The following is a 23,468-nucleotide window of genomic DNA, read 5'->3' as shown; positions in this document are numbered from 1 at the left end:
TAATTAGTTGGGCTAATGGTTGTAACAAGCAAACCCCAAAAAATCAAGGGCTCAAACACAATAGAATTAAATTTTTTTCTCAAGTAAACTTTCCAAGGAGTTTTAGATGGGGGAGGTGTGGGACCCTGTTTCAAGTGGGCTTTAGGGAAGCAGCCAAGTGGGAAATGTGCCTTCTTTGATACCAGACTCCCAAGATGTCCTGGGGATATTCTTGCCATGGCTTTTTAACCATCTTGGTTCTTTTGTCATAAACTGAGACTTTCAAGGGACACTTTCTTCTTCCACAGCAAAAAGATTTGTTGAGTATTTGGAATCCAGTGAGGATGAGGGTCCCCCAAGAGCCTCGTGCTCAGTACTGAGAAGTGATACTGATGAGGAGGGTAAGTACTGACATCACTGGACTCCCAGACACAAGGAATCTGAGTTCAGAGTTCTTGTTTCCTGGGCATTTAACTCCGAGCACACTCCACAGCCTAGGATCCTATTCTCTGCATTTATCACATCTGGCCGTTCTGAAAAGTGCAAAGAGAGAAATCATTATAAATTCAGGTTTAACAAGATGGCTCTAGTTGAATGGTAGTGTCATTCTTACGACATACTTTCAAATTTATTGACCCCAAAGTATTGAATTATGTAGTGATTTCCACCCCTGCCCACTCTGATTTTCTAGAAAGCAGAGAAAATGGGTATCTGCTATTGCTTGATTTTGTAGCACACTTGTTCAAAAATCAGAAGATTCTGGTCATAGACTCTGATTATTGACAGAAAGAAAAGCTTCTGGTTATGATCATCAAATTTAATTTATACCTTTTGACAGATAACCCCAATATGGCATTGGTCTATACAATATTTGAAAATATCTTCACTAGTAAGATAAACTTTTATGTTTATAACAACTTTAAAGGTAGCCAGATAACTGTTACTGTCTCCACTCCACAGGTGAGGAAACTCTGGCACATAAACATTTAAGGATCTTCACACATCTTGTGTGGAAAGTTACTAGAAGAGACAAAACAGCCTGGACTCTTATTTGAAGCCAGGCATAAAATAACAATCTGTTAGAGAGACAATGTGGTTTATATCCTATATATTACCCCCCAGCCACCACCAAAAATCCAACAGGGTCTGGGACAGAATCCCATTCTCAAATATACTATATTGATATTCCTGCAACAAATTGTGTTATTTCACACCAAGTGTGAGAAATAAAGTTTTTACATGGAGTCATGTCAGCTCAAGTCCAGATTCACAGCCGAAGTAGTTAGCTGAAAACCTATGGGAAAAATATGGATTTTCAAAACTTCTTTGATTTTGCAGTTGGGGCCAAAGGATTATAGTTCTCTGTTCCATTTAGTAGTGATCTTTCTCCTTTAGATGGGAAGAGACAGAAATGATCATCATAGTGTCTTTCTAGTCCAAATCCTGTCTACAGCGTGAGTAGTCATAAGATTTACAACTCTTAGTTGTAGATTATTGGTTGTGTTTTCCTTTACTTTTTAGATCCTGAGGATATTGGAAACAAATCTATTTGGGGGATACGCAAGAGGAAAAGATGTAAGAGCAATTAAAAATCTTGATGTAACAGATATCTTTCTTTACTACAAAAACTTTGTTCAAAAAATTTTGTTATATCCTCTAAAATTAAAAAATTAATTTGTTGGTAATTTAAGGATTCACATTATACATTTTGAATTGGGTGGGCTGGACTAATTGATACAATGTGTAGGCCTCAAAAAGTTCAATGGTACAAGTGCAATATAAGTATATTCTTCACTTGCTTAAATAGGATAAAGTAACTCCGGGAGTGGAGGGCTGTTCTGCTCTGTATGACTATTGAAGACCCCAGCTGGTAAAGGCCTTGACATCTTGAAAACGTTGTTTCCACAGACTCCCTGGATAAGCAAGAGACCTGGAAGAGGAAGTATGTTCCAACAAGTGGAGAGGGTAAGGCATGATGACAAAAGGGAGTGCCTTCCATGGCAAGGTTGTCCCCCAGCCAAGCCCTGGGGGTGGTTCCTGGAGCAACCTTGACCAACAGGTCAGATGGAGCTACAAGGTAGCCTGGTAGTAGGAATATTCCTGCTTCTCCTACATGAACTTCCTTTTCTAATTTTCCTTTTAAAGAATTTGGTGCCAGATTGGTTCCTAGGACACAGACTGAGACTGCTAAGGAATTTTGTTTCTTTCTGCAGGGATCAGCAGTGTTAACTGTTCAGAATTAAGTCATACAGAAGAACCTCAGGAATCTTCTAGCTCAGTCCTAAGAAGTGGGTCAGGTAAAGAAGATTAGGATGCCAAGCCTTGGTCTGCAGAATGTCAGGAATTAAAAGCTACTGTTTCCTGATGCATTCTATTCTGAGCACCTTGAAGACCTGTATCCAGTTAATCCTGAGAACTCCTTTTCAGCATTTTAGAAACTAGGAGACAGGAAATTATTATAAATTCATGTTTAACAGGCTGAGTCCTATCAAATAAATGTATGTAATTATATACTGCTGTTGTGGAAGAAATGAATAGCAAAACAGTGGTATCTCTTTAATACCTACTGCCATGCCTACTACCACTAAGATCTTAGATTTCTATAGTGATATATTGATTGGTACTAATGTCATTTGTAATTGTAAAATTCTCAAAAGAACAACTGGTCCTGCTATGTAATTACAGACAGAAATAAAAGCTTCAGATCCACAACTTTCAAACTTTAGTATAGTTCTTGACAGATGTCCACCACATTGTAACTTGATTCTATTGTGTTATTTTAAAGTACTTTGGCAAATAAGATCTTACTTTGTCATCACAATATCCTCAGGACTTAGGCAGGCTAATTTCTGTTATCCCTATATTGGGATGAGGAAATACACATTTGACCAAATTGTCCAATTTGACCAAAGGTCAAAAAGTATGACTGTTGTATTAACAGGCAGGAATATAAGAACTGTATCCAGTGATCAAAGTCCAAAAAGGAGGTACAAGGGACCTGCGATATAGTATCAGCAGAATGTATCAGTGCCTGATGCAAGAAAACTTATTTAACACCTATATAGATGATTAGATAGATAGATAAATAGACAGATAAAAATGAAAATCATGAAGAAAAATAAGATGGTAGGAGTGGTGCCAGCTATAAGGTATACAAAATACCTGGAAAAAAAATACCTGGAAGGGCAGAACCAAAAGAATGAATAGAGAAGTAAAAAGGTGGGCACCTGGGTGGCTCAGTTGGAAGCAACTGCCTTCAGCTCAGGTCATGGTCCTGGAGTCCCAGGATCGAGTCCCACATCAGGCTCCCTGCTCAGCAGGGAGTCTGCTTCTCCCCTTGGACCCTCCCCCCTCTCATGCTCTCTCTCTCTCAAATAAATAAATAAAGTCTTTTTTAAAAAGAGAGAGAAATAAAGAGGCACAGAGATTAAGAACATCACTGATGAAAAGAAAGAAAACAACACAGAGGACAAGAGACATCAGGGAGAGAAGCTCACAGAATCAAGTAATGGAGATAGAAATGCATAAGTCAGGGAAGTGGCCAGAAAACTGAGAAATAAGGAGGAGAATGAGTTGTGGCCAGATTAAAAAAGTGACAGGGCACATCTTTGTTGGATATAAGGTGTAGTCATTGGAGGGGGTGTTTTCTCAATTGATCTGAATAGTGAATATAAATGGGCTTGACCACATCAAAGTGGTCCCTGTCTGTAGTCTGTCGTTTTCTTATTTCTCTTCAGTATCCTCTTGTGAAATCAAAGCTCTTCAGATGAATAGAGGAAGAGGGTTAGAAGAGATGCCAACATTTAAGCATCTGATGGAGAAGCCAGTTATGATATTAATTATCTTTGTTTTTCCATCTGCAAAGAGGGAAAGCTCTTCCTTCTTTAACTTACCTCTTCCCCCAAAACATAGCATGTACATACACACGCAAATGCACATACACTCCTGTACATAGACTTGTGCCCAGATTTGGACTGCTTTCAGCAGGTTTGAGGGAGCCAAAAGAGAAAGAAGAGCTGTGCTCCTGAACAGAGGGAGGTGACACTGAATGGATAATGTAAGGAGGAAGAATGGAAAAGATAGGCTGTGGTCTCCAATTGGAAAGACATCTGACTGAGTATACTTCAAGTTTTTTCAAGTGGACATGGAACCCAAATATCACCAGATTGGGGAGTTTTGTGGGGAAGAGTGATGATTTTCAAGATAACTCTCAAGAGTTGTACCAGAAACATGGTAATAAAGTCCATGACTGGCTGAGTCTTGCAATGTAGAAAAGCCCATAGGGAACTGGCAAAAGTAATAATGGCCAACAGTGTGGTCAGTGTCAAAAGAATAGGCCTTTGATTCATGAATAACAGTAGCAGTCTGTGAGATTAAGCTGAATATAGATAAAATATAAAAACAAAGATTGTAATTGTAGAAACAGCCAAAAGATCAAGAGAAGATTAAGAGAAACAGACTAGAAGCAAAGAGAAAATGCGAAGAAAGTGACAGTAGAAAGAGGATTACTTCAATAATAAAACTAGATACAGGGATAAAAGCATAGGAAAATAGATGGAAAGAAATACACATGTTAGGTTAATTAATGGAGAAGAGAATGAAGAGGCACATCGAGGACCATATAAAAAAAGAGTTAAAAGATGATCGAAAAATGGTGAGTGTAAAAGGAAGAGAAGCAAGATGGGGAAATTGTGGGCTCTGAAATGGTCAGGAGACAAAAGCAATGTTGGTGCAAGGAGTGCTTCACAGTAGCAGTGAGTTTTCAGGGCAAGGTGTTCCCAGGTATCAGTGTCCCCTATAACTCACCCGGATTACAAGAAACATCATCCTGGCATCTCATCCACTCCTATGGTTTCAATCACCATCCACAACTTAATAGTACCTAAACATAACATATCCAGCCTAGCCCAGTCCTCTAAGCAGCTAAGTTCATCCCTTATGCAGCTAAGGTCATCCATCCAATGGCAGAATGATCTCTGTCCGAGGTTCTGAAGCTCCTAGCCTTCACCACTTTAGGTGTCTTTCAAAACCTTCAAACTCAACATTTCCCAAACTGAGCACATCATCTTCCTAAAACCAACATCTGCTCCTCCAGTGTTCCGTTTCTAAAACACACTATTAATTTTCCCATTCTTTCAGGCTGAAATTCATGGAGTCATGAATGACACTGCTATCTCCTCAATAGATATACCACATCTGTCACCTAACTATCAATTCTTCCTTTTAAATCTCCAACCTGTCCCTTCTTCTCCATTCCCAGTGCTGACACTCTAGTCCATATCTGTATCATTGCTCACTTGAAATAGATACACAAGTTCCTGTTCTCCTTCTAATCTCCTTCTAATCTTGTTCCCACCAAATGTATTCTAAGTGATTTAGCTAAATTGATCTCTCAAAACTGTATCTCATGTCCTTTAACTTCCTTTAGGATTAAGTCAGTTCTCCTTTACGTGACTTCCAAAGCTACTTACCTCAGGGCTCTTGCCTCTTTTCCACATCCCATCAATGCTCCTTATTCTTTCACTTCATGCTCAGATATGCTAAACTCCTTGTGGTTACTTGTTTTTGCTGAATCTAGACCCTTGCACATGCTTCTTCATATTCCAATATATTCAGTCATTTGTTTCTGTGTCAATTCTCTGGTGGCTCATAAGATTGACAAGCACTGATGCTTCAGTAGTCTTGTGTCTGAATTATTATCAGCACCCGTCTTACTATCTCAGCACCTGGCACCTGAAAGAGGCTTAGGAAACTCCTTGAGTAAGTGAAAAATACTGTTCACTTCCTGTATCCCAACATTTGGAAATTTGTCTGGCAAAAGTTACCTTATTATAGTATTTATACAGAATATTTACAGAATCCATTTTAGTTCTATATATACATATATATAAATAAAAATAATATTTCTAGAGAAGAATAATATCACATAAAATAAATATAAAAGTATGTTAAAAATGTCATAAATGGATGGATAGGAAAAGTTATTAATGAAAATAGGTGAACAAAAATACATATTTGGGCAAAAAGAAAAGGATAAAAGAGAAAAAAAATAGATTGAAAGGAAGGGACAAAGACAATGGGGAACAAAGAAAGAGATTTCAGAGGTGGAGACATCCTTTAGCGGAGGGGTGGGGGAAGGGAGGATCATTGTAAGAGAGAAGATGCAAATGAAGACTTTTTACAAATCATAATTCAGGAGCAGAGCCACCAGGACTTGGAAGTGAAAAGTGTTCCTGTGTCATGTGTTTTTCAGAAGGTATTTCAAGAGACCAAGGAGCAAGGACTGAGAGTAGCCAAGCATCTGACTTGATGGGTAAGGCTGCCTGAGGGTCTTGGGGTAGAGGTGGTTCTTCAGATACCACAGACCCTGAGTATGTAGTTAATCAGAGATCGAGGACATCAGGCACCTCACCAATGGAATGGCCAGTTATGGAATTGAAAGGTCACTGGGCCCTCGGCTGTAGGATGTCAGGAGTCTGAAATCAGAGCTTTTCTTTCCTGCTGCACTGGACTCCTAGCACACTTTGATAGGGAAGGGATACATCCATGCCAGAATCCCATTCTCTGCATTTGCTTAACCTGAGCCTTTTGGGAATGGCAGGGAGGCAAGAGATCCTTATAAAGTCATGTTAAACAAGGTGGGCCTTGTGGATTTACATGGATGATCTGGTAGAAATACACTGGTAAAAATGGCAGTATCTCATTTACTATGTTAGTGAATCAATACTAAAGTATTAGATTTATATAGGGACATCCACCCCTGTCCATGGAATGAAAAAATCCAAGCGTTCTTCAGCTGGTAGATAATAGTGTCACTTTGTCACAACCTTGGAAAAGCCTCAAAAGACAGATGGTCCTGTTTACCTGTCAGGAAACAAAGGCTCTAGATAACTATTCTTAAACAGCATATAGTTTTGAAGGATGCCCTCCAGAATGTTGACTGATACAGTGATTTCTCATTAGCTTTTATAAATAAGGTCTTATTTAATTGTCATAAAAAATTTAAAGCCTGAACAGGATAACAGTTGCTATCCCTATGTCATGAACAAGGAAACTGATGTCCTGAAGAACTTAAGAGCCTTTTCAAAGTCCCAGAGAAATAAAGGAAGACTTTTGATATCAATTCAGTACCTGTCTGTTTCCTTTAGAAAGAAGACAGAGAAATGATGCTCAGATCATTATAAACTCAAGTCTTCCACAGTGTAAATTGTCATAAGATTTATAACTTTTATTTATAAATTACAGTTATATGACCACCACCTGTTACTTTTTAGATACCATGGATATTGGAAACAATTCTACTTCGGGAAAACACAATGAGAAAATAAGTAAGAATGAATAAGAATTTGCTTGATTTTTATGTTACAAATGAAGTGGTATTTAATGCTAAAGCTTATCATCATTTTTTATATCTTTCATAAGAAAAAATGAATATCTTAAAGTAACAATTTTTTTCCAAAATGGTTATATCTTCATGTTGCATTTTATTCTGATTTTAAATATGTTTCTTATAAGCATTGGTCTATGTCTTCCCAGAATTTTTCTATGCATATATTAGCTCAGTTTGGAATATATTTTTATATATCTTCATGTGGTAGTTCTATACATACTTTTCCTTTTCTTAATTTTTAAAATTAATATATCATACCTAAGCAGTAAAAACACTCAACATTTTAATTGAACTATAAAAAGTCTTACTTGGTGCTTTCACATGTACTAGTCTTCATTTTTAGGGTGGTAGAGCATTTTTCATTTATTATTGGTCATTCATTTTTCCACTTTATTGAAGTATCTGTCATAGAGTGCTGTGTCAGTTTCCTGTTGTCTTTTTTGTGTTTGTCTTTTTCTTACACTGCTGAATGAATATAGAAAAGCTTATCTGATATATAAATTAAATCTTTGTCATATGTGTTGCTAATATGTTGCCCCATTTGTTTTCCTTTTATTTTATTTATTTATTTATTTATTTTAATTTAAGATTATTTCTTTATTTTAGAGACAGAGAAAACATGAGTTGGGGTGGGGGGCAGAGGAAGAGGGAGAGAGAGAATCCCAAGCAGACTCCTTGCTGAGCATGGAGCCCTACTCAGGGTTCGATCTTACTACCCCAAGATCATGAGCCATGCCAAAATCATGAGTCAGGTGCTTAACTGACTGAGCCACCCAGGTGTCTCTGTTGTTTTCCTCTTGGGTTTTGTTAATGGACTCTTTTGTCCTAGAGACGTTATAAATCTTTAGGTACTCAAATTTGTCAGCTTTTTTCTCTCTGGCTCTTGGGTTTCCCATCATTTTTATAATAGCCAATTCTAGCTTAAGACTTAAAAAAATCTCATCTTTGATTCTAGAATCAAATGTTTGAAGCACCTGGTCATTTTTAATGTTTACATCTATAATTCCATGGGTTTTGCCTCTTTGTTTTTATGTGAGGTTGGAATTTCAAAAATATTACCCACACTACTACATTGTGATTGAACTGCCACTTTAATCACACAATGCCTTTGCCTGTCTATATACTAGATTTTCTCTTGCAATCAAAGGGGCTGCAGAAAAGAAGAAAGAGCTCAAAGGTAGCACAATCCTGAAGACTCACTGGGGGTGAATATTAGAATCAAACTCAAAAGACCCCCTCTTCACCTCCTTCCCAAATCCACTGGAATCCCTAATTAGATACGCACTGAATGTTATATGTAAGTGATGAGCTGCTGAATTCTATACCTGAAACCAGTTTTACCATATATAATAACTAACTAGAATTTAAACAAAAACTCAAAAAAAAAAGGAAGAAATGCATTGAAAATGCAGATTGATTTTGGGAGAACAGAGACTTTTAACCAATTTTTCACATCTTATTTAATGTTCTTCCAATAAAAATTTTCTTACACTTTTAAAAAATTCTTACATGGTGTACAAATTTGTTATTATGAATATCTTTTTTTCCCCATTACATAATACCTGGAGTGAATTTAAATGAGACAAGGCTCTCAAAGTCTTTATTTAAGTAGGAAATCTGTGGTCATTTTATTACCTACTTGCATGTGAGGAACTCAGAATGCCAAGGATTTTTTTCTAATTTAATATAAAATCTTAAAAGCATTTATATAGTTTAGGGATCCAGATATCAGTTAACATATGATAGCCAGTATGGAATTGTTGAATCACTATTTTGTACAACTGAAATTGGTATAACACTGTATGTTAACTACATGGGAATTAAAATTCTAAAAGTTTTATGGCCAGGCCCAAGAATTATCAAGACAGCCTATCAGAATTAAGGTTTCTTTGGAACTGGTTTGATGAGAAGTGGTAATTTCTAATTTGGGCGAATATTACAAGACCCATTCAAATTAACTCTCCCAAGGACAAATTTTTAGTAACAGAGAAAAGAACAAATTGGTAATGGTTATGAATAGACATATTTCCATATTTTACTAGAGAATAAGACTTACTTTTTTATGAAATTTCTCAATTTAATGCTTTGTCAAATCATATTCTTCATATTAGTTTATGTTGCACAATGCTCTCTCTCCTTCCACAGCTATAGGCTGAGGAGAAATTTCCCTCCATCTCTTTCTGTAATAAAGGCTTTTATTTATTTGAGAGAGAGAGCATGAGAAAGAGCACAAGTGAGGGAAAGAGGGAGAAGCAGACTCCCTGCTGAGCAGGAAGCCTGACTCAGGGCTCCATCCCAGGACCCCAGGATAATGATCTGAGCAGAAAGCAGATGCTTAACTGACCAAGCCACACAGGCACCTGTCCTTGTTAGTTATAAAGACTTATATTTTTCAAATCTGACTACTGGATAACCATATAAGAAATGCAAGCCCATAGAGTTCAGAAATAGTTACTCGGCAGAAAATAGAGAAAGGCGTGAAAAGAATTTCACCTAAAAACAGTAATACAGGTACATAGAGATTTTTTTCTCCTATGGCTTCCTCTCTTATTTCTTAAACCGGAATCAGCTTGAGATCCCCTGTGTTTTTTATTTTCAGATATCCTTTCTTGTCTTCACCTAAATACATGATGTGAATGATTTGTTCAGTATTTAGCTGATGATGCTTATGATACATTTTTAATATTTATTTATTTATTTATTTATTTAAATATTTTATTTATTTATTTGAGAGAGAGAGAACACAAGTGAGGGAAGGGCAGGCGGAGAGGGAGGAGCAGGCTCCCCGCTGAGCAGGGAGCCCAAGGCGGAGCTGGATCTCAGGACCCTGGGATCCTGACCTGAGCAGAAGGCAGACACTTAACCAACTGGGCCACCCAGGCCCTCCAATGATACCTTTTCTTAAAAGACTACATCTTAATAATATTATATACACATTATTATATATAGGCTAAGTATTATTACTGGCATCATTAAGATACTTTCTATATTTTTTCTTTTATCTCCAAATACTGACAACCCTTCTTTACCAGAACTCATCCTCATGAGCTTCATCATACTTCCCTTTTTCTCTGCTCTGTTTACCCACTGTACCTCCCAACCTGTCCACAACTTCTCTTTCCTTCTAAATCAGACCACATCTACATTAACAACCACCAAAACTCAGTCTCCCTTCAAAGTACTCATTTTGGGTGAAGATGCACAGCCTTCAAAACTTCTATGATTACTGACTGGACTAGCATGAGGAATTCAGCAGAATGGAAAAAAGAGCCAGATTTGGGGACAATAGGAATATCCCCCTAAACAAGGGTGTGGAAGGCTTCATTAGAGTGGTCAAGATTTTGAAAGACTGGACAAGCTCGTGCTCATGCTAAAGACTGGGTAGAACCTTGTTGGCTGCTGATGAACTCCCCATAGCTCAGCCTGAGGTATACAGCAGACAATTCACAGTGACTCCTACTTCCACAGAGTAAGGGGATGAACCTAGAGCTCCCTTTCTTTTTTAAGCTCGAAGTTTCACCTGGAAGCAGAGTCAAGGATCTCATTTGCAGCATGGCTAAAAGTAGAATCACAACACTCGTTCCCAGTGACACTTGTGCTTATTCACATAGCCCCACAATGCAGAAATCTTGAGTTTTAAATGCAAGGTGAGAGGCTCCATATTTGCCTATGATAATGAAACAGAGAAGTGCTAATTCTGCAAGGTTAGGCCATTGTTGTACCCCAAATATTTAGCATGTTTTCCTCCTTTAGCTGTCCTTGCCCCAGGTTCAATATACTAGCGTCACAGGAATTCCTTCTTCCTGCTACACGGCAGGTGAGAAAAAACTGTGCATTAGAAATAGTTAAGCCTTTACATATTGATGCATCCAAGAATATTTCGGGTGAGTAATTTAAATGAATAAATTAATTCTTTTTGTGAAAAATGGAATCCACGTATATAATTGTACAAAATATGTACTTAAAGCAAAAAAAAGGAGAGCACAGTAAAATAAAGGGAGGGATAAAGAAATACCAGAAAACTACAAATTACAAATTGGCGTGTGGATTGTTGTTTTTTTTTTTTTAAGAGAGAGAAAGCACACACACGTGCATGAGTTGGGGGAGGGGCAAAGAGAGGGGAAGAGAGAGAATCTTTTTTTTTTTTTTTTTAATTTATTTGACAGACAGAGATCACAAGTAGGCAGAGAGGCAGGCACAGAGAGAAGGCCGGGGGGCGGGTGGTTGTTGGGAAGCAGGCTCCCTGCTGAGCAGAGAGCCCAATGCGGGGCTTGATCCCAGGACCCCAGGATCATGACCTGAGCCAAAGACAGAGGCTTTAAACCACTGAACCACCCAGGCGCCCCAGAAGAGAGAGAATCTTAAGCAGGCTCCACGCTAAGCTTGATCTCACGACCCTGATATCATGACCTGAGCCAAAATCAAGAGTTGGAGGCTTAACTGACTGAGCCACACAGGCACCCTAGTCTCTTTCTTTGAAGTTTTGTGATTTTTGATTGGTGAGTCTTTGTAATGGATAGAAATGTTGTAATCAATGTTGTTAGTTAATGAGGGTTCTCTGTGGATCCCATTATGAAGGTGAGGCTACCTCTGGACTACATGTTCTCAGGAGGACTATAAAGATTGACCATAGCTGGGTGGACCTCCTGGCCTCACAGGAGAGTCAGGGAGAGGCAGCATGTGTGGAAAGCAGTGGTGGAAGGGGAGGCAGACCTCTTCCCAGGAGCCTGGGCCTGAAGAGTTGTGAAGGAATCTGTCCCTGACAAGATGGTTTCTCCAGTCAAGAGGATGGAGCTAGTGTGGCTTGTCTGAGGGTGGCCTGCAGTGATCACCTGATAATGGCCTTTCTTTTTTTTTTCTAAACTTTTTTTCATTTTTCCAGTGTTCCAAGATTCATTGTATATGCACCACACCCAGTGCTCCATGCAATCCGTGCCCTCCTTAATATCCACCACCAGTCTCACCCAACCCCCCAGCCCTCTCCCCTCTGGAATCTTCAGTTTGTTTCTCAGAGTCCACAGTCTCTCCTGGTTCATCTCCCCCTCTGATTTCTCCCAACTCGCTTCTCCTCTCCTTCTCCCAATGTCCTCTGTGTTATTCCTTATGCTCCACAAATAAGTGAAACCATAGGATAATTGACTCTCTCTGCTTGACTTATTTCACTCAGCATAATCTCCTCCAGTCCCATCCATGCTGATATAAAAGTTGGGAATTCATCCTCTCTGATGGATGTGTAATATTCCATTGTATAAATGGACCATATCTTCTTTATCCATTCATCTGTTGAAGGGCATCTTGGTTCTTTCCACAGTTTGGCAACTGGGGCCATTGATGCTATGAACATTGGGGTACAGATGGCCCTTCTTTTTACTACATCTGTATCTTTGGGGTAAATACCCAGTAGTGCAATTGCAGTGTCATAGGGTATCTCTATTTTTAATTTCTTAAGGAATCTCCATACTGTTTTCCAAAGTGGCTGCACCAACTTGCATTCCCACCAACAGTGTAAGAGGGTTCTCCCTTTCTCCACATCCTCTCCAACACATGTTGTTTACTGTCTTGTTAATTTTGGCCATTCTAACTGGTATAAGGTGGTATCTCAATGTGGTTTTGATTTGAATCTCCCTGATGGCTAATCATGATGAACATTTTTTCATGTGTCTGTTAGCCATTTGTATGTCTTCTTTGGAGAAGTATCGGTTCATGTCTTCTGCCCATTTTTTTATGTGAGTATCTGTTTTTTGAGTGTTGAGTTTGAGGAGTTCTTTATAGACCTTGGATATTAGCCCTTTGTCTGTAGAGTCATTTGTGAATATCTTCTCCCATTCTGTGGGTTGCCTTTTTGTTTTGTTGACTGTTTCCTTTGCTGTGCAGAAGCTTTTGATCTTGATGAAGTCCCAAAAGTTCATTTTTGCTTTTGTTTCCTTTGCCTTTGGAGACATGTCTTGAAAGAAGTTGCTGTGCCTGATGTCAAAGAGGTTATTTCTATGTTCTCCTCTAGGAGTTTGGTAGATTTCTGCCTCACATTGAGGTCTTTTATCCATTTTGAGTTTTTATCCATTTCTTAACCAAAGAAAGACAGGATCCAGTGAATAAATACTCTCTTCCATTTCTAAGATGAACAATTTTTTAAAATAGTTCTTCAAAGGATCCCCACCAGGATCAGGACCCAGTTAACCACAGTGGCAACCATCCCAATTGGCTTTCTCTCCTACTCTTTGCTTCTTCCCAGTTCCCCACCCCAGATCCTTGACACAGTTTCACAAGTAAACTTCCTGAACAAAAACCCTTATCTCAAAATCTGCTTTTGGGAATACCAGGCTAAGACACTCCTATTTCTCTTCTCATTTAGATATTTAATCCTTTTGGAATTGGGTTTTTTGGTGTGATATGAGGTAGAGGTCTAGTTTTCTTCCAACATGAATAACCAATTGTCCCAGCTTCTCCAATTACTCCAAAATAATGTCGCATAGGGCATGCATCATGCTACCATGTGTCTATATGGTTTTGTTAGGGGGCTTTCTAGTCTGAGCCATTGCTCTATCTAATTCTGCATCAATACATAGCACATTCTAGGACTATAACTTTGTAATATCTTGATATCTAGTAGAGCAAGTTTCTTTCAATTTGTTTTTCAAAATTATCTTAGTTAATCTGGACATTTTCTCTTTCATATAGGTTTTGGTAACAACTTGCCAAGTTCCCTTGAAAATCTGATTGAATTTTTATAGAAATTGCTTAGGATTAATTTGGAAAAAATTGACATTTCTAAAATATTGAGTCTTCCAATTCATGAACATGACATATCTCACTACCTATTCATTCTGTTTTCTTTTTATATTCTTCATTTATTTATTCAACAAGTATCTATTGCCAACGCTGCCCATTAGGGGTAAAGAAGTGAACAAAATCTCATTACTTACATTCTGGCTAGGGTAATATAGACAATACACAAATAAATATATAATATTTTAGATGCTTCTGATTACCTCTTAAAATCTCATTTCTTTCCATCCTTTTCTTCACATACCATTCTGACCTCCTCGAACAAACTAAATAATTTTCTGCTTCAGGACCTTGGCACTTGATTTGACATCACATCAGATGCTTTTCCCTTCATCTCAGCTCAAGTGAGGAAAAAATAGAGTAATGGAGGTATACAGCAACAGAAACCATGTCTGGCATTTTCACTGTAAGCATCTTTGCCATAGATATTTTTGCTACATTTTTTCCCACATAACTAATTGGCTGTAAGGTAATTTTGCCATAAAAAATTTCAGAAATAACTGGTTGACAGTTTGGTTTCATTTCTTCATTGACTCAGTACTCACATTTTTCTATTACATAAAATTGTTGCCTTCATAATGGTTTATACAGTGGTACACTTTGAGCCTACATTTCCCACAGAATTTTGGAATGTCTGTCAATGGGCATGTGACAATATGCTCAGAATAAACAACACTGTAGGAAACTTTCACAATGCAATACAAAGCTCAGTTACAGATATGCATCCCAGTATTTGGAAACTGATACTTCTCTTAATGATGGAGGAAATTTTAGTGGAAAAAGAAAAAAATGCCATGCTGAACAAGGAGAAAAATCAACAAGTAAAAATAAAATGTATAATACTATGAACAAAAGACTTTGAAGACAAGTGCTTGGGTATAAATCACAAAATAAAATCAGTTACTTGTACAGTATTGCCATGAATCTGCACTACACATTTTGAATGTATTCAAATATTTTTGAATTGCCTGATAAAGTCCTTTGAATTTTGCTATTCATTTTTCATGTTTCATTATGACCTTTTTAATGAATATCCCTCTTTTATTTTTCATGATTTTATCTTTCATGGCAGAATTGCCTTATGCATGGTCAGTTAGTCAAGCTGCAAAATGTTTGTAGTGAAAATGCTTGCAGCAAATATGCTTACGGAGCAACAACCTAACATGAGCAGAAACATGCCATCTTATATGGGGTGGCCAGTGAGAGCCTCATTGACAAGCTGAAACATAAGTAGATGTCACATGAGGTGAAGGAATAATCCATGATGCTTAGGCTGAGAAGACCTCAAGCCAAAGGCTGAGGCAGGATGTGTGGGATCTTTCAAGGAATGGCAAGGGGACTACTGGCTGGGGAGCTAAAGAGGGTGAGTGGAAAGTGATTTTTAAGGTCATGAAGACCTCATAGGCCATGATAAAAATTTTAGATTCTTATCTCAGTAAGAGGAAAAGACACTGAGAGTTTTGAGCTGGGGAATGATACAATCTCAGTTAAGTTTTTAAAGGATTGCTCTGTAAACCACATGGAGAGTAGACTTCAGGAAGTGGGATGAGAGATCAGTATGGAGGCTGTTGTAATGACCTAGGCAAGGGTGTTGCTGGACTGGACTAAGCCGGTAGCAGTGCAGGTGTTCAGAAATTGGCATTCCAGAAATTCTGGAAACACACATATAACACACCAACATGTATGTAAGTGTATATTTCATGTGTTTTGCTTATTTACAAATAAATAATTTAAATTACATACATATATATAATATAAAAAATATAACATAGAAATGTATTTATACAGATAAACAGAATATATAATATATAAATATGAATACGTCATATGTGCAAATACATAAAAATTATAAATAAAATATATACAGAATATGACAATTACATATAATTAAATATGATATAACCATCCCTTAGAATAATGTACTGCTTAAAATATAACTTATTTTACAAGAGAATAAAAACGATTATAAATGACAAAAAAACTTAGAAATGGACATTGTTAATGATTTGATAGGAGAGTACTATGATACGATTAGACAAGGAAACTTATTTTGTGATACATAACATTTTAACAGTAGAACTAGAGTGTTATATGCCAAACAAGTAAGACTAATTAGTCAACAAGACTTTGTTCATGATTTAAATATTGGGGAAGTTTGTTAAAACCTTAGAAGCTTTAAAATACATGCCTAAATCAGGGACTGCCGTCAGGAGGCGGCAACTGGTGCCCGAACAGGGACATGAGAGAAGAGAAATGAAACAGGAGAAGAAGCCCCAACATGAGTTTTGCACGGCTGTGCCTTTTTCCCGCTGATGAGTTGTGGGTATGGGTAATATATGGCAGGGTACGGGTAATATAAAGAGCACAAAGGATTACCGCCCTTAAGTATGTTTGTTGAGATGGCTCCTAAGGTGGGAGAAGCAAAAGTCAGCAAGGGCAAACTTTTGGAGCTTTTAAAGGTAATTAAAGAACATTGCTCCTAATTCCCTATATTAGGGACTTTAGATTTACAGACATGGGAAAAAGTAGTACATGAGTTAAAACTTTTGCCTGTTAAAGGAAAGCCAATTCCAATTACTATATGGTCTACTTGGACTCTTATTCGCTCTGTTCTGTAACTTTTACAAACCCTAGTATCTCAGGTAAAAATCGAAAACAGGGTGGGCCCAAGTGGAACATCAATCAGTACTTAAACTAAGTTAAGTTTGTTGGTTTAATTAAGAAAGACATGTCTTTAAAGTTATCAGCATTAAATGTAAAACTTATTCTACTGAGGTTTGCTGAAGGTCAAATAAATTCATATTATCTCTGTTGAAATTTGTTAACAAAAAGATGACTAAACTGATAGGTAATTGTTTGTCTCAAAGTTTTCATGGGTAATTGTTGAGATAACTTTCAAAATCTTCGGTAACCTGAAACTTTAAAGTTTTGCTTAAATAATAAATGAAATAAAATTTGTTGAACATCTAGGTCTTTTCCAAATGGGATAAAGTGCTAAAACATTGATTACTGGACATAGGTTTATGCTTTTAACTTACTACAAAGAACTAAGGATATTTAAATCTGTTGGTAAACATGTTTAGTGCTTAACTGATTCACAAATTTGCCATTCAAGAATTCTGGTGTAACAGTTCACAATTGGTTACTCCTTGGTCTTCACTGAAAATTAAAATTTCTAAAGAGTGAAAAATTCTACTAACTGTAAGTCTGATGGAAATAAGGGACACAACTCTCTATGTAAAAAAGTAGGAGATATATAAAAATGAAAAATGGAAATACATTTTTGTTAAAGGTAAAAAAGGTAATTTTGTCCTAAATGAGGTGGTTGTTTAAAAAAAAAATGGCTTAGGATAAAACCTAAATGCAAAAAAAAGTTGTAAAAAGTTTGTAAAGAAAAATCTTTGGAAACAAATTTTAGGTGTGGTCAGGATAAACTAAAAATAAATAAATTTTAAAGACACTGATATAAAATAGAAAGTCGGTTTTCACTCTGTTCAAAAGACAAAGTATTTTCAATTTTTGATCTCTTCTTGATAATAAAATGCAATAGTTGTTTTCTCTCTGCCTGCTTAGAAAAACCAGTTTCTGTGTCTTGCCGTTATCAGGTCTTTAACATCCCTTGCTGCCTCCTGACGGTGTACAGGAGAAAAATGAGGTATAAACAAGTCAGCTGCAAGAGAATGGGAGCAGGGGTGACAGTCTTTTCTACATTTCTATAAATTATATAATATGTAATATGTAAATGTATAAACTTCAAAAACATTATATTTATATAATACATAATTATGTAAAAATAGCACATAAATTATAAAACTGTATTTTATACATATAAACATACACTTATAGCTTATTTATTATACATAAATATGTAGTATTTCATATATAGCATTGTAGTATAATATATAGTTTTATACATATAAGTATGTAATATGTTATATATATTATATAAATATAAATAAATATATATATATATATATATATCTAGAACTCCCCAATATTCCTGGCCATCTGGAAGGCCACACAAAGGTCTAGGATACCCAGGACTGGGCAAAGGCTCAAAAAAGACCTTAGATAGCCCTCACCTGTCACCTCTGCCTAACCAGGAGGCTCTGTGCAAGCAGGAAGTGACGGCGAGGATGGAATTGTCAACTGTCTAGCTGTGCATTGAAGGCATGCATCAACACAAGCATTTCTAGCCCCTTGGCAAATACTGGGAGACTTATCACTTCCAGCTCTTTAGGGAAATCTCTTTCCAGTCATTAATTCACCACTAAACTGAGCTGAAACTTCAGGGGTCACACGGCAAAATACACAGAATTTACAGAATTAGTTCAGAAAAAAAGTACTAAATAAACAACAAAAACCAACAGGAATAACAACAAACAGCAATGACAACAAACTTTGAGAAAAGGGGGGGGGTAATCTGATCTCCAGAGTTATCACATATTATTTAAGATATTGGGTTTTTAAGAAAAAAATTACTTGACATGCAAAACAAGCAACAAAGTATGGCTCCATACTCAGGAAACATAGAAACTGTACATGAGGAAGACCAGACACTGGAATTACTAGACAAAAGACTTTAAATCAGCTATTTTAAATGTGTTTAACAAAGCCACATAAGAAGTTAGAAAATGATTTCTCACCAAATAGCAAATATCAACAAAGAAATAGAAATTATTTAAAAAGGACCAAATATAAATTCTGAGAATAAAATGCATAATATTTGAAGAAAAAAAGAGAAAAGTACAATATTTAAAATAAAAAACAGTGAAAAAAAGTGGATGGACTCTGAAAACACATTGCTTGTGTACTCATATACGCATATGCACACATATGTACATATACAGCCAATTTTCACTATTCAGAGTAGAAACGTTCTATAAAGTCACCCCAAACACAGAATTTGCTAATTTTGAACCATTGGTTCTAGAGGAAGTATAGGGTTATGTTCCTGTGAGCCTATGGCCACAACATATTAATCAATACATACCCTTTTTTGTGAGTATTTTTGTGAATGCTTTTATTTAAAGATATCTTATTTAATGTATAGGTTAATTCATAAATGTTGAACTCATAGCAACAGCACTAGAATGCATGCCTGAATAAAGCTTATCTAACACACAAATTTTCTCCATAGAGCACATCACAACCTTTTTGTGCTTGGGAACATGACATAGCACATCAGCACTACTACTATTTTAAACAACAGAATCACCAATGAACGCACTGAATAAATGTCCCATCAGTGACTTGAATGATCCACTGCTCTGCCCATGTCTATGAGTGACCGTGAAAGTACCATGAGTATCGATTTGGGGGTTAAAAAGATAACTTTTAGCAAGTGGGTGAGTTCACAGATATGGACTCCATGAAAAATGAAGACTATGCATGTATTTTTTTTTCATTCTTTTTAAAATTAGTGTTTTTTAAAATTAGATAATGCATAGGTTCTCATAGGAAATAATTTCATTATTATTATTTGCTAGATAGTCTACCATTTGGATTTATACTTCCTCTTTGCCCCAAGTGAGAAGAAATGTACATTCTCTATTTTTTGGACATGGAGTTGAATATGAATTAATCATATCCACCTTGTTAAGTGTATTAATTGGGCCTCCTCGTTTTGTGCGCTTGACCTCTCATAGACTGAGGTGGTAAAAATAAAGTTGCTACTAGAAGTGGTTGCTATCTTTTTCATTTTATCTCCCATAATTACTACTGGCTTAAAACTTTTTGGTCTGAATTACATTTCTTTTGATATTCAGACTATGACTCCCTGGTTTCTTTTTTGTTGATGTATGCTGAATATACTTTTGCCTATACATTTATTTTCAATATTTGTAAAGTATCTTTTTCCATAAGTCTTCTGTATAGGATTAAAAGTTGGAGTTTAGGGGCGCCTGGGTGGCTCAGTGGGTTAAAGCCTCTGCCTTCGGCTCAGGTCATGATCCCAAGGTCCTGGGATTGAGCCCCACATCTCTCTGCTCAGCAGGGAGCCTGCTTCCTCCTCTCTCTCTGCCTGCCTCTCTGCCTACTTGTGATGTCTGTCTGTCAAATAAATAAATAAAATCTTTAAAAAAAAATTTAAAAAAAAAGTTGGAGTTTAGGGTCACCTGGCTGGCTCAGTCGTTTGGGCATCTGCCTTTGGCTCAGGTCACGATCCCAGGGTCCTGGGATGGAGCCTCACATCAGGTTCCTTGCTCAGTAGGGAGACTGCTTCTTCTTCTGCCTGTTCCTCCCCCTGCTTGTGGTCTCTCTCTCTGACAAATAAATTAGAAGATCTAAAAAAAAAGTTGGAGTTTACTCTGTAATTCAATCTCAAAATCTTTATTTTAATAAGTGAGTTATGTTCATTTACTTTTATAGATAGCATCAAAATGCATGGTCTTGTTTGTGTCATACTAATTTTTATTACATATTCTAGTGTGTCTTGGATTTTGAAAATGTCAACACTCTGTATTCTGACTTCCGTGCATTTATGTGCATGTATGTACTTCTAATAGGAAGGTTTGCATTTCTGTTCCAGTGGTTATATTTGGGTATATGACTACCTAGCTAGACTAAACCTCTCAATCTTCCCTGGAGCTAGCCTTGTGACGAAGTTCTCAGCAATGGCCTCAGAGCTGAAGAAATGTGAGCCACTTCTGGGTCTTTCCCTTTTAAAAGAAATGAATGGTTGAATTGTACTCATTTCTCATATTTTCACTGGTTAGGAGTAAGTGTGTACTTCTGATATTTAGAAATGTTTGTATTTTTGATCTAGTGATTACTCTTAGAATTACTTTTATAAACTCCCTCTTTAGATAGTACCCATTCATTTCTTACCCCCCAAATTGATAAATTTAGCATGTGTCCTATTTCTTTGTCCACTCTTTCCTTTCCCACCCAAGTTTAGATCATAATTTTATTTTTTTTTATTTTTGGTGTCAAATAGTTTTTTTTTATTTTAATTCCAGTATAGTTAACATACACTGTTACATTAGTTTTAGGTGTACAATATCAAGTGATTCAACAATTCCATACATTATTCAGTGCTCATCATGATACATGTACTTGTAATCCCTTTCACCTAATTTACCCATCTCCCCCACACACCTCCTCTTTGGTAACTATCAGTTTGTTCTCTGTTTTTAAGAGTCAGTTTTTGATTTGTCTCTTTTTTTCTTTGTTCATTTGTTTTGTTTAAATTCCACAAATGAGTGAAACCATATGGCATTTGTCTTTGATTTATTTCTTTTTAATATTTTATTTATTTATTTGACAGATAGAGATCACAAGTAGGCAGAGAGGCAGGCAGAGAGAGGGGGGAAGCAGGCTCCCTGCTGAGCAGAGAGCCTGATGTGGGGCTCGATCCCAGGACCTTGAGACCATGACCTGAGCCGAAGGCAGAGGCTTAACCCACTGAGCCAACCAGGCGCCCTTGTCTTTGATTTATTTCACTGAGCATTATACTCTCTAGATCCATCATGATGTTACGTTTATGTGTATCTTTCAGCTCACTGCTGGGTATTTACCCCAAAGATACAGATGTAGTGAAAAGAAGGGCCATCTGTACCCCAATGTTTATAGCAGCAATGGCCACGGTCGCCAAACTGTGGAAAGAACCAAGATGCCCTTCAACGGATGAATGGATAAGGAAGATGTGGTCCATATACACTATGGAGTATTATGCCTCCATCAGAAAGGACGAATACCCAACTTTTGTAGCAACATGGACAGGACTGGAAGAGATTATGTTGAGTGAAATAAGTCAAACAGAGAAAGTCAAGTATCATATGGTTTCACTTATTGGTGGAGCATAACAAATAATATAGAGGACAAGGGTAGATGGAGAGGAGAAGGGAGTTGAGGGAAATTGGAAGGGGAGGTGAACCATGAGAGACTATGGACTCTGAAAAACAACCTGAGGGTTTTGAAGGGGCGGGGTGGGAGGGTGGGGGAACCAGGTGGTGGGTATTAGGGAGGGCACAGATTGCATGGAGCACTGGGTGTGGTGAAAAAACAATGAATACTGTTACGCTGAAAATAAATAAAAAATTTAAGGGGCGCCTGGGTGGCTCAGTGGGTTAAGCCTCTGCCTTCAGCTCAGGTCATGATCCCAGGGTCCTGGGATCGAGCCCCGCATCAGGCTCTCTGCTCAGCAGGGAGCCTGCTTCCCCCCTCCTCTCTCTGCCTGCTTCTCTGCCTACTTGTGATCTCTCTCTGTCAAATAAATAAAATCTTTAAAAAAAAAAAATTTAAAAAAAAAAATGTGCTTGATATCCCTCCTTGATTTGTCCAAATAACATGCTATGAGTCCAACAGACAATGATCTTGCTCTACCACCCATATTTCCCCCTTCCTCACACATTTTTTTATTATACGATTTCTATATTGTCAGCGCATGTATGTTTAATATCCCACTCTGTCACTTCATCCCCACTTTTATTTTAATCCTTTTTGCCAAAATTTTTCCAGTCTTATCTTGGTTTGCTGAGGTGGATCTTCAAGTGGTTTTCTCAATAATTATTCATAGAAACAACAGTCCCAGAATTTTCCTGTTCAAAAGTATTGGTTTTATTTTTTATATGTGAAAAATAATTTACTCGCTATTTCTAGAAGCATCTTGTAGATTTTTCTCCACTTTCTTGTGGCATTAGGTGTTTGTTACTATAGAAAATTCTATAGCAAGGGACGCCTGGGTGGCTCAGTTGGTTAAGCAGCTGCCTTCGGCTCAGGTCATGATCCCAGCGTCCTGGGATCGAGTCCCGCATCGGGCTCCTTGCTCAGCAGGGAGCCTGCTTCTCCCTCTGCCTCTGCCTGCCACTCTGCCTGCCTGTGCTCGTTCGCTCTCTCTCCCTCTCTCTCTCTGACAAATAAATAAATAAAATCTTTAAAAAAAAAAAAAAAAAAAAAAAAAGAAAATTCTATAGCAAGATCCCCCTCCCTTGAAAATGACTTGACATTTTTTATCTAGGTTGCCCATTCCATTTTTTCTTTATCTTTAAAGTCCAGTAAATTTGTTGGAATATATATCAGGGTTGACAGTTTGGAGTCAATTTTCTATGCTGTAGGGCAGAAATATATGTACTTAAGTATAGTCAGTTTTTTGTTCTATTTCAGAAACTTTTTTCTTGAATTTATATTGAAGCACTTCTATTATTTTGATTTTCTTCTTTAGGAAATATGCTGACTTGTTGACTATCCTCCATTGATTATTTTCTTTCTAATTTTTCTTAATTTTTCTAAACTTCCTGGTTCATCTTTTATAAATCGCCCTTAAATAATCTTTGTTATCCCTTCTAATTTTGTCATCATTTTTCCAATTTTT

General features: G+C 37.1%; 1 protein-coding gene across 18 annotated transcripts in view; it reads left to right on the top strand.

The window, feature by feature from the left end:
* SP100 (SP100 nuclear antigen) overlaps positions 1–23,468 on the top strand; it is a 105,391-nt gene that overhangs the window by 59,048 nt on the left and 22,875 nt on the right. For 7 of the 18 annotated variants that reach the window (XM_080798036.1, XM_080798031.1, XM_080798033.1 and 4 more), the window contains 6 exons: positions 288–380; positions 1,501–1,554; positions 1,888–1,944; positions 2,193–2,276; positions 6,176–6,292; positions 7,254–7,307. In XM_080798036.1, coding sequence (XP_080654162.1) covers positions 288–380; positions 1,501–1,554; positions 1,888–1,944; positions 2,193–2,276; positions 6,176–6,292; positions 7,254–7,307 — 459 coding nt within the window. The remainder of the gene's footprint in view (positions 1–287; positions 381–1,500; positions 1,555–1,887; positions 1,945–2,192; positions 2,277–6,175; positions 6,293–7,253; positions 7,308–23,468) is intronic. The other 11 variants (XM_080798024.1, XM_080798021.1, XM_080798025.1 and 8 more) reach the window with 5 other exon arrangements.

Source organism: Martes martes, assembly GCF_963455335.1.
Source record: "Martes martes genome assembly, chromosome: 3".
In the NCBI taxonomy this organism is placed as follows: Eukaryota; Metazoa; Chordata; class Mammalia; order Carnivora; family Mustelidae; genus Martes; species Martes martes.
The sequence above is the reverse complement of the archived record's forward strand: the minus strand, read 5'-3'. Positions and strand labels throughout refer to the sequence as shown.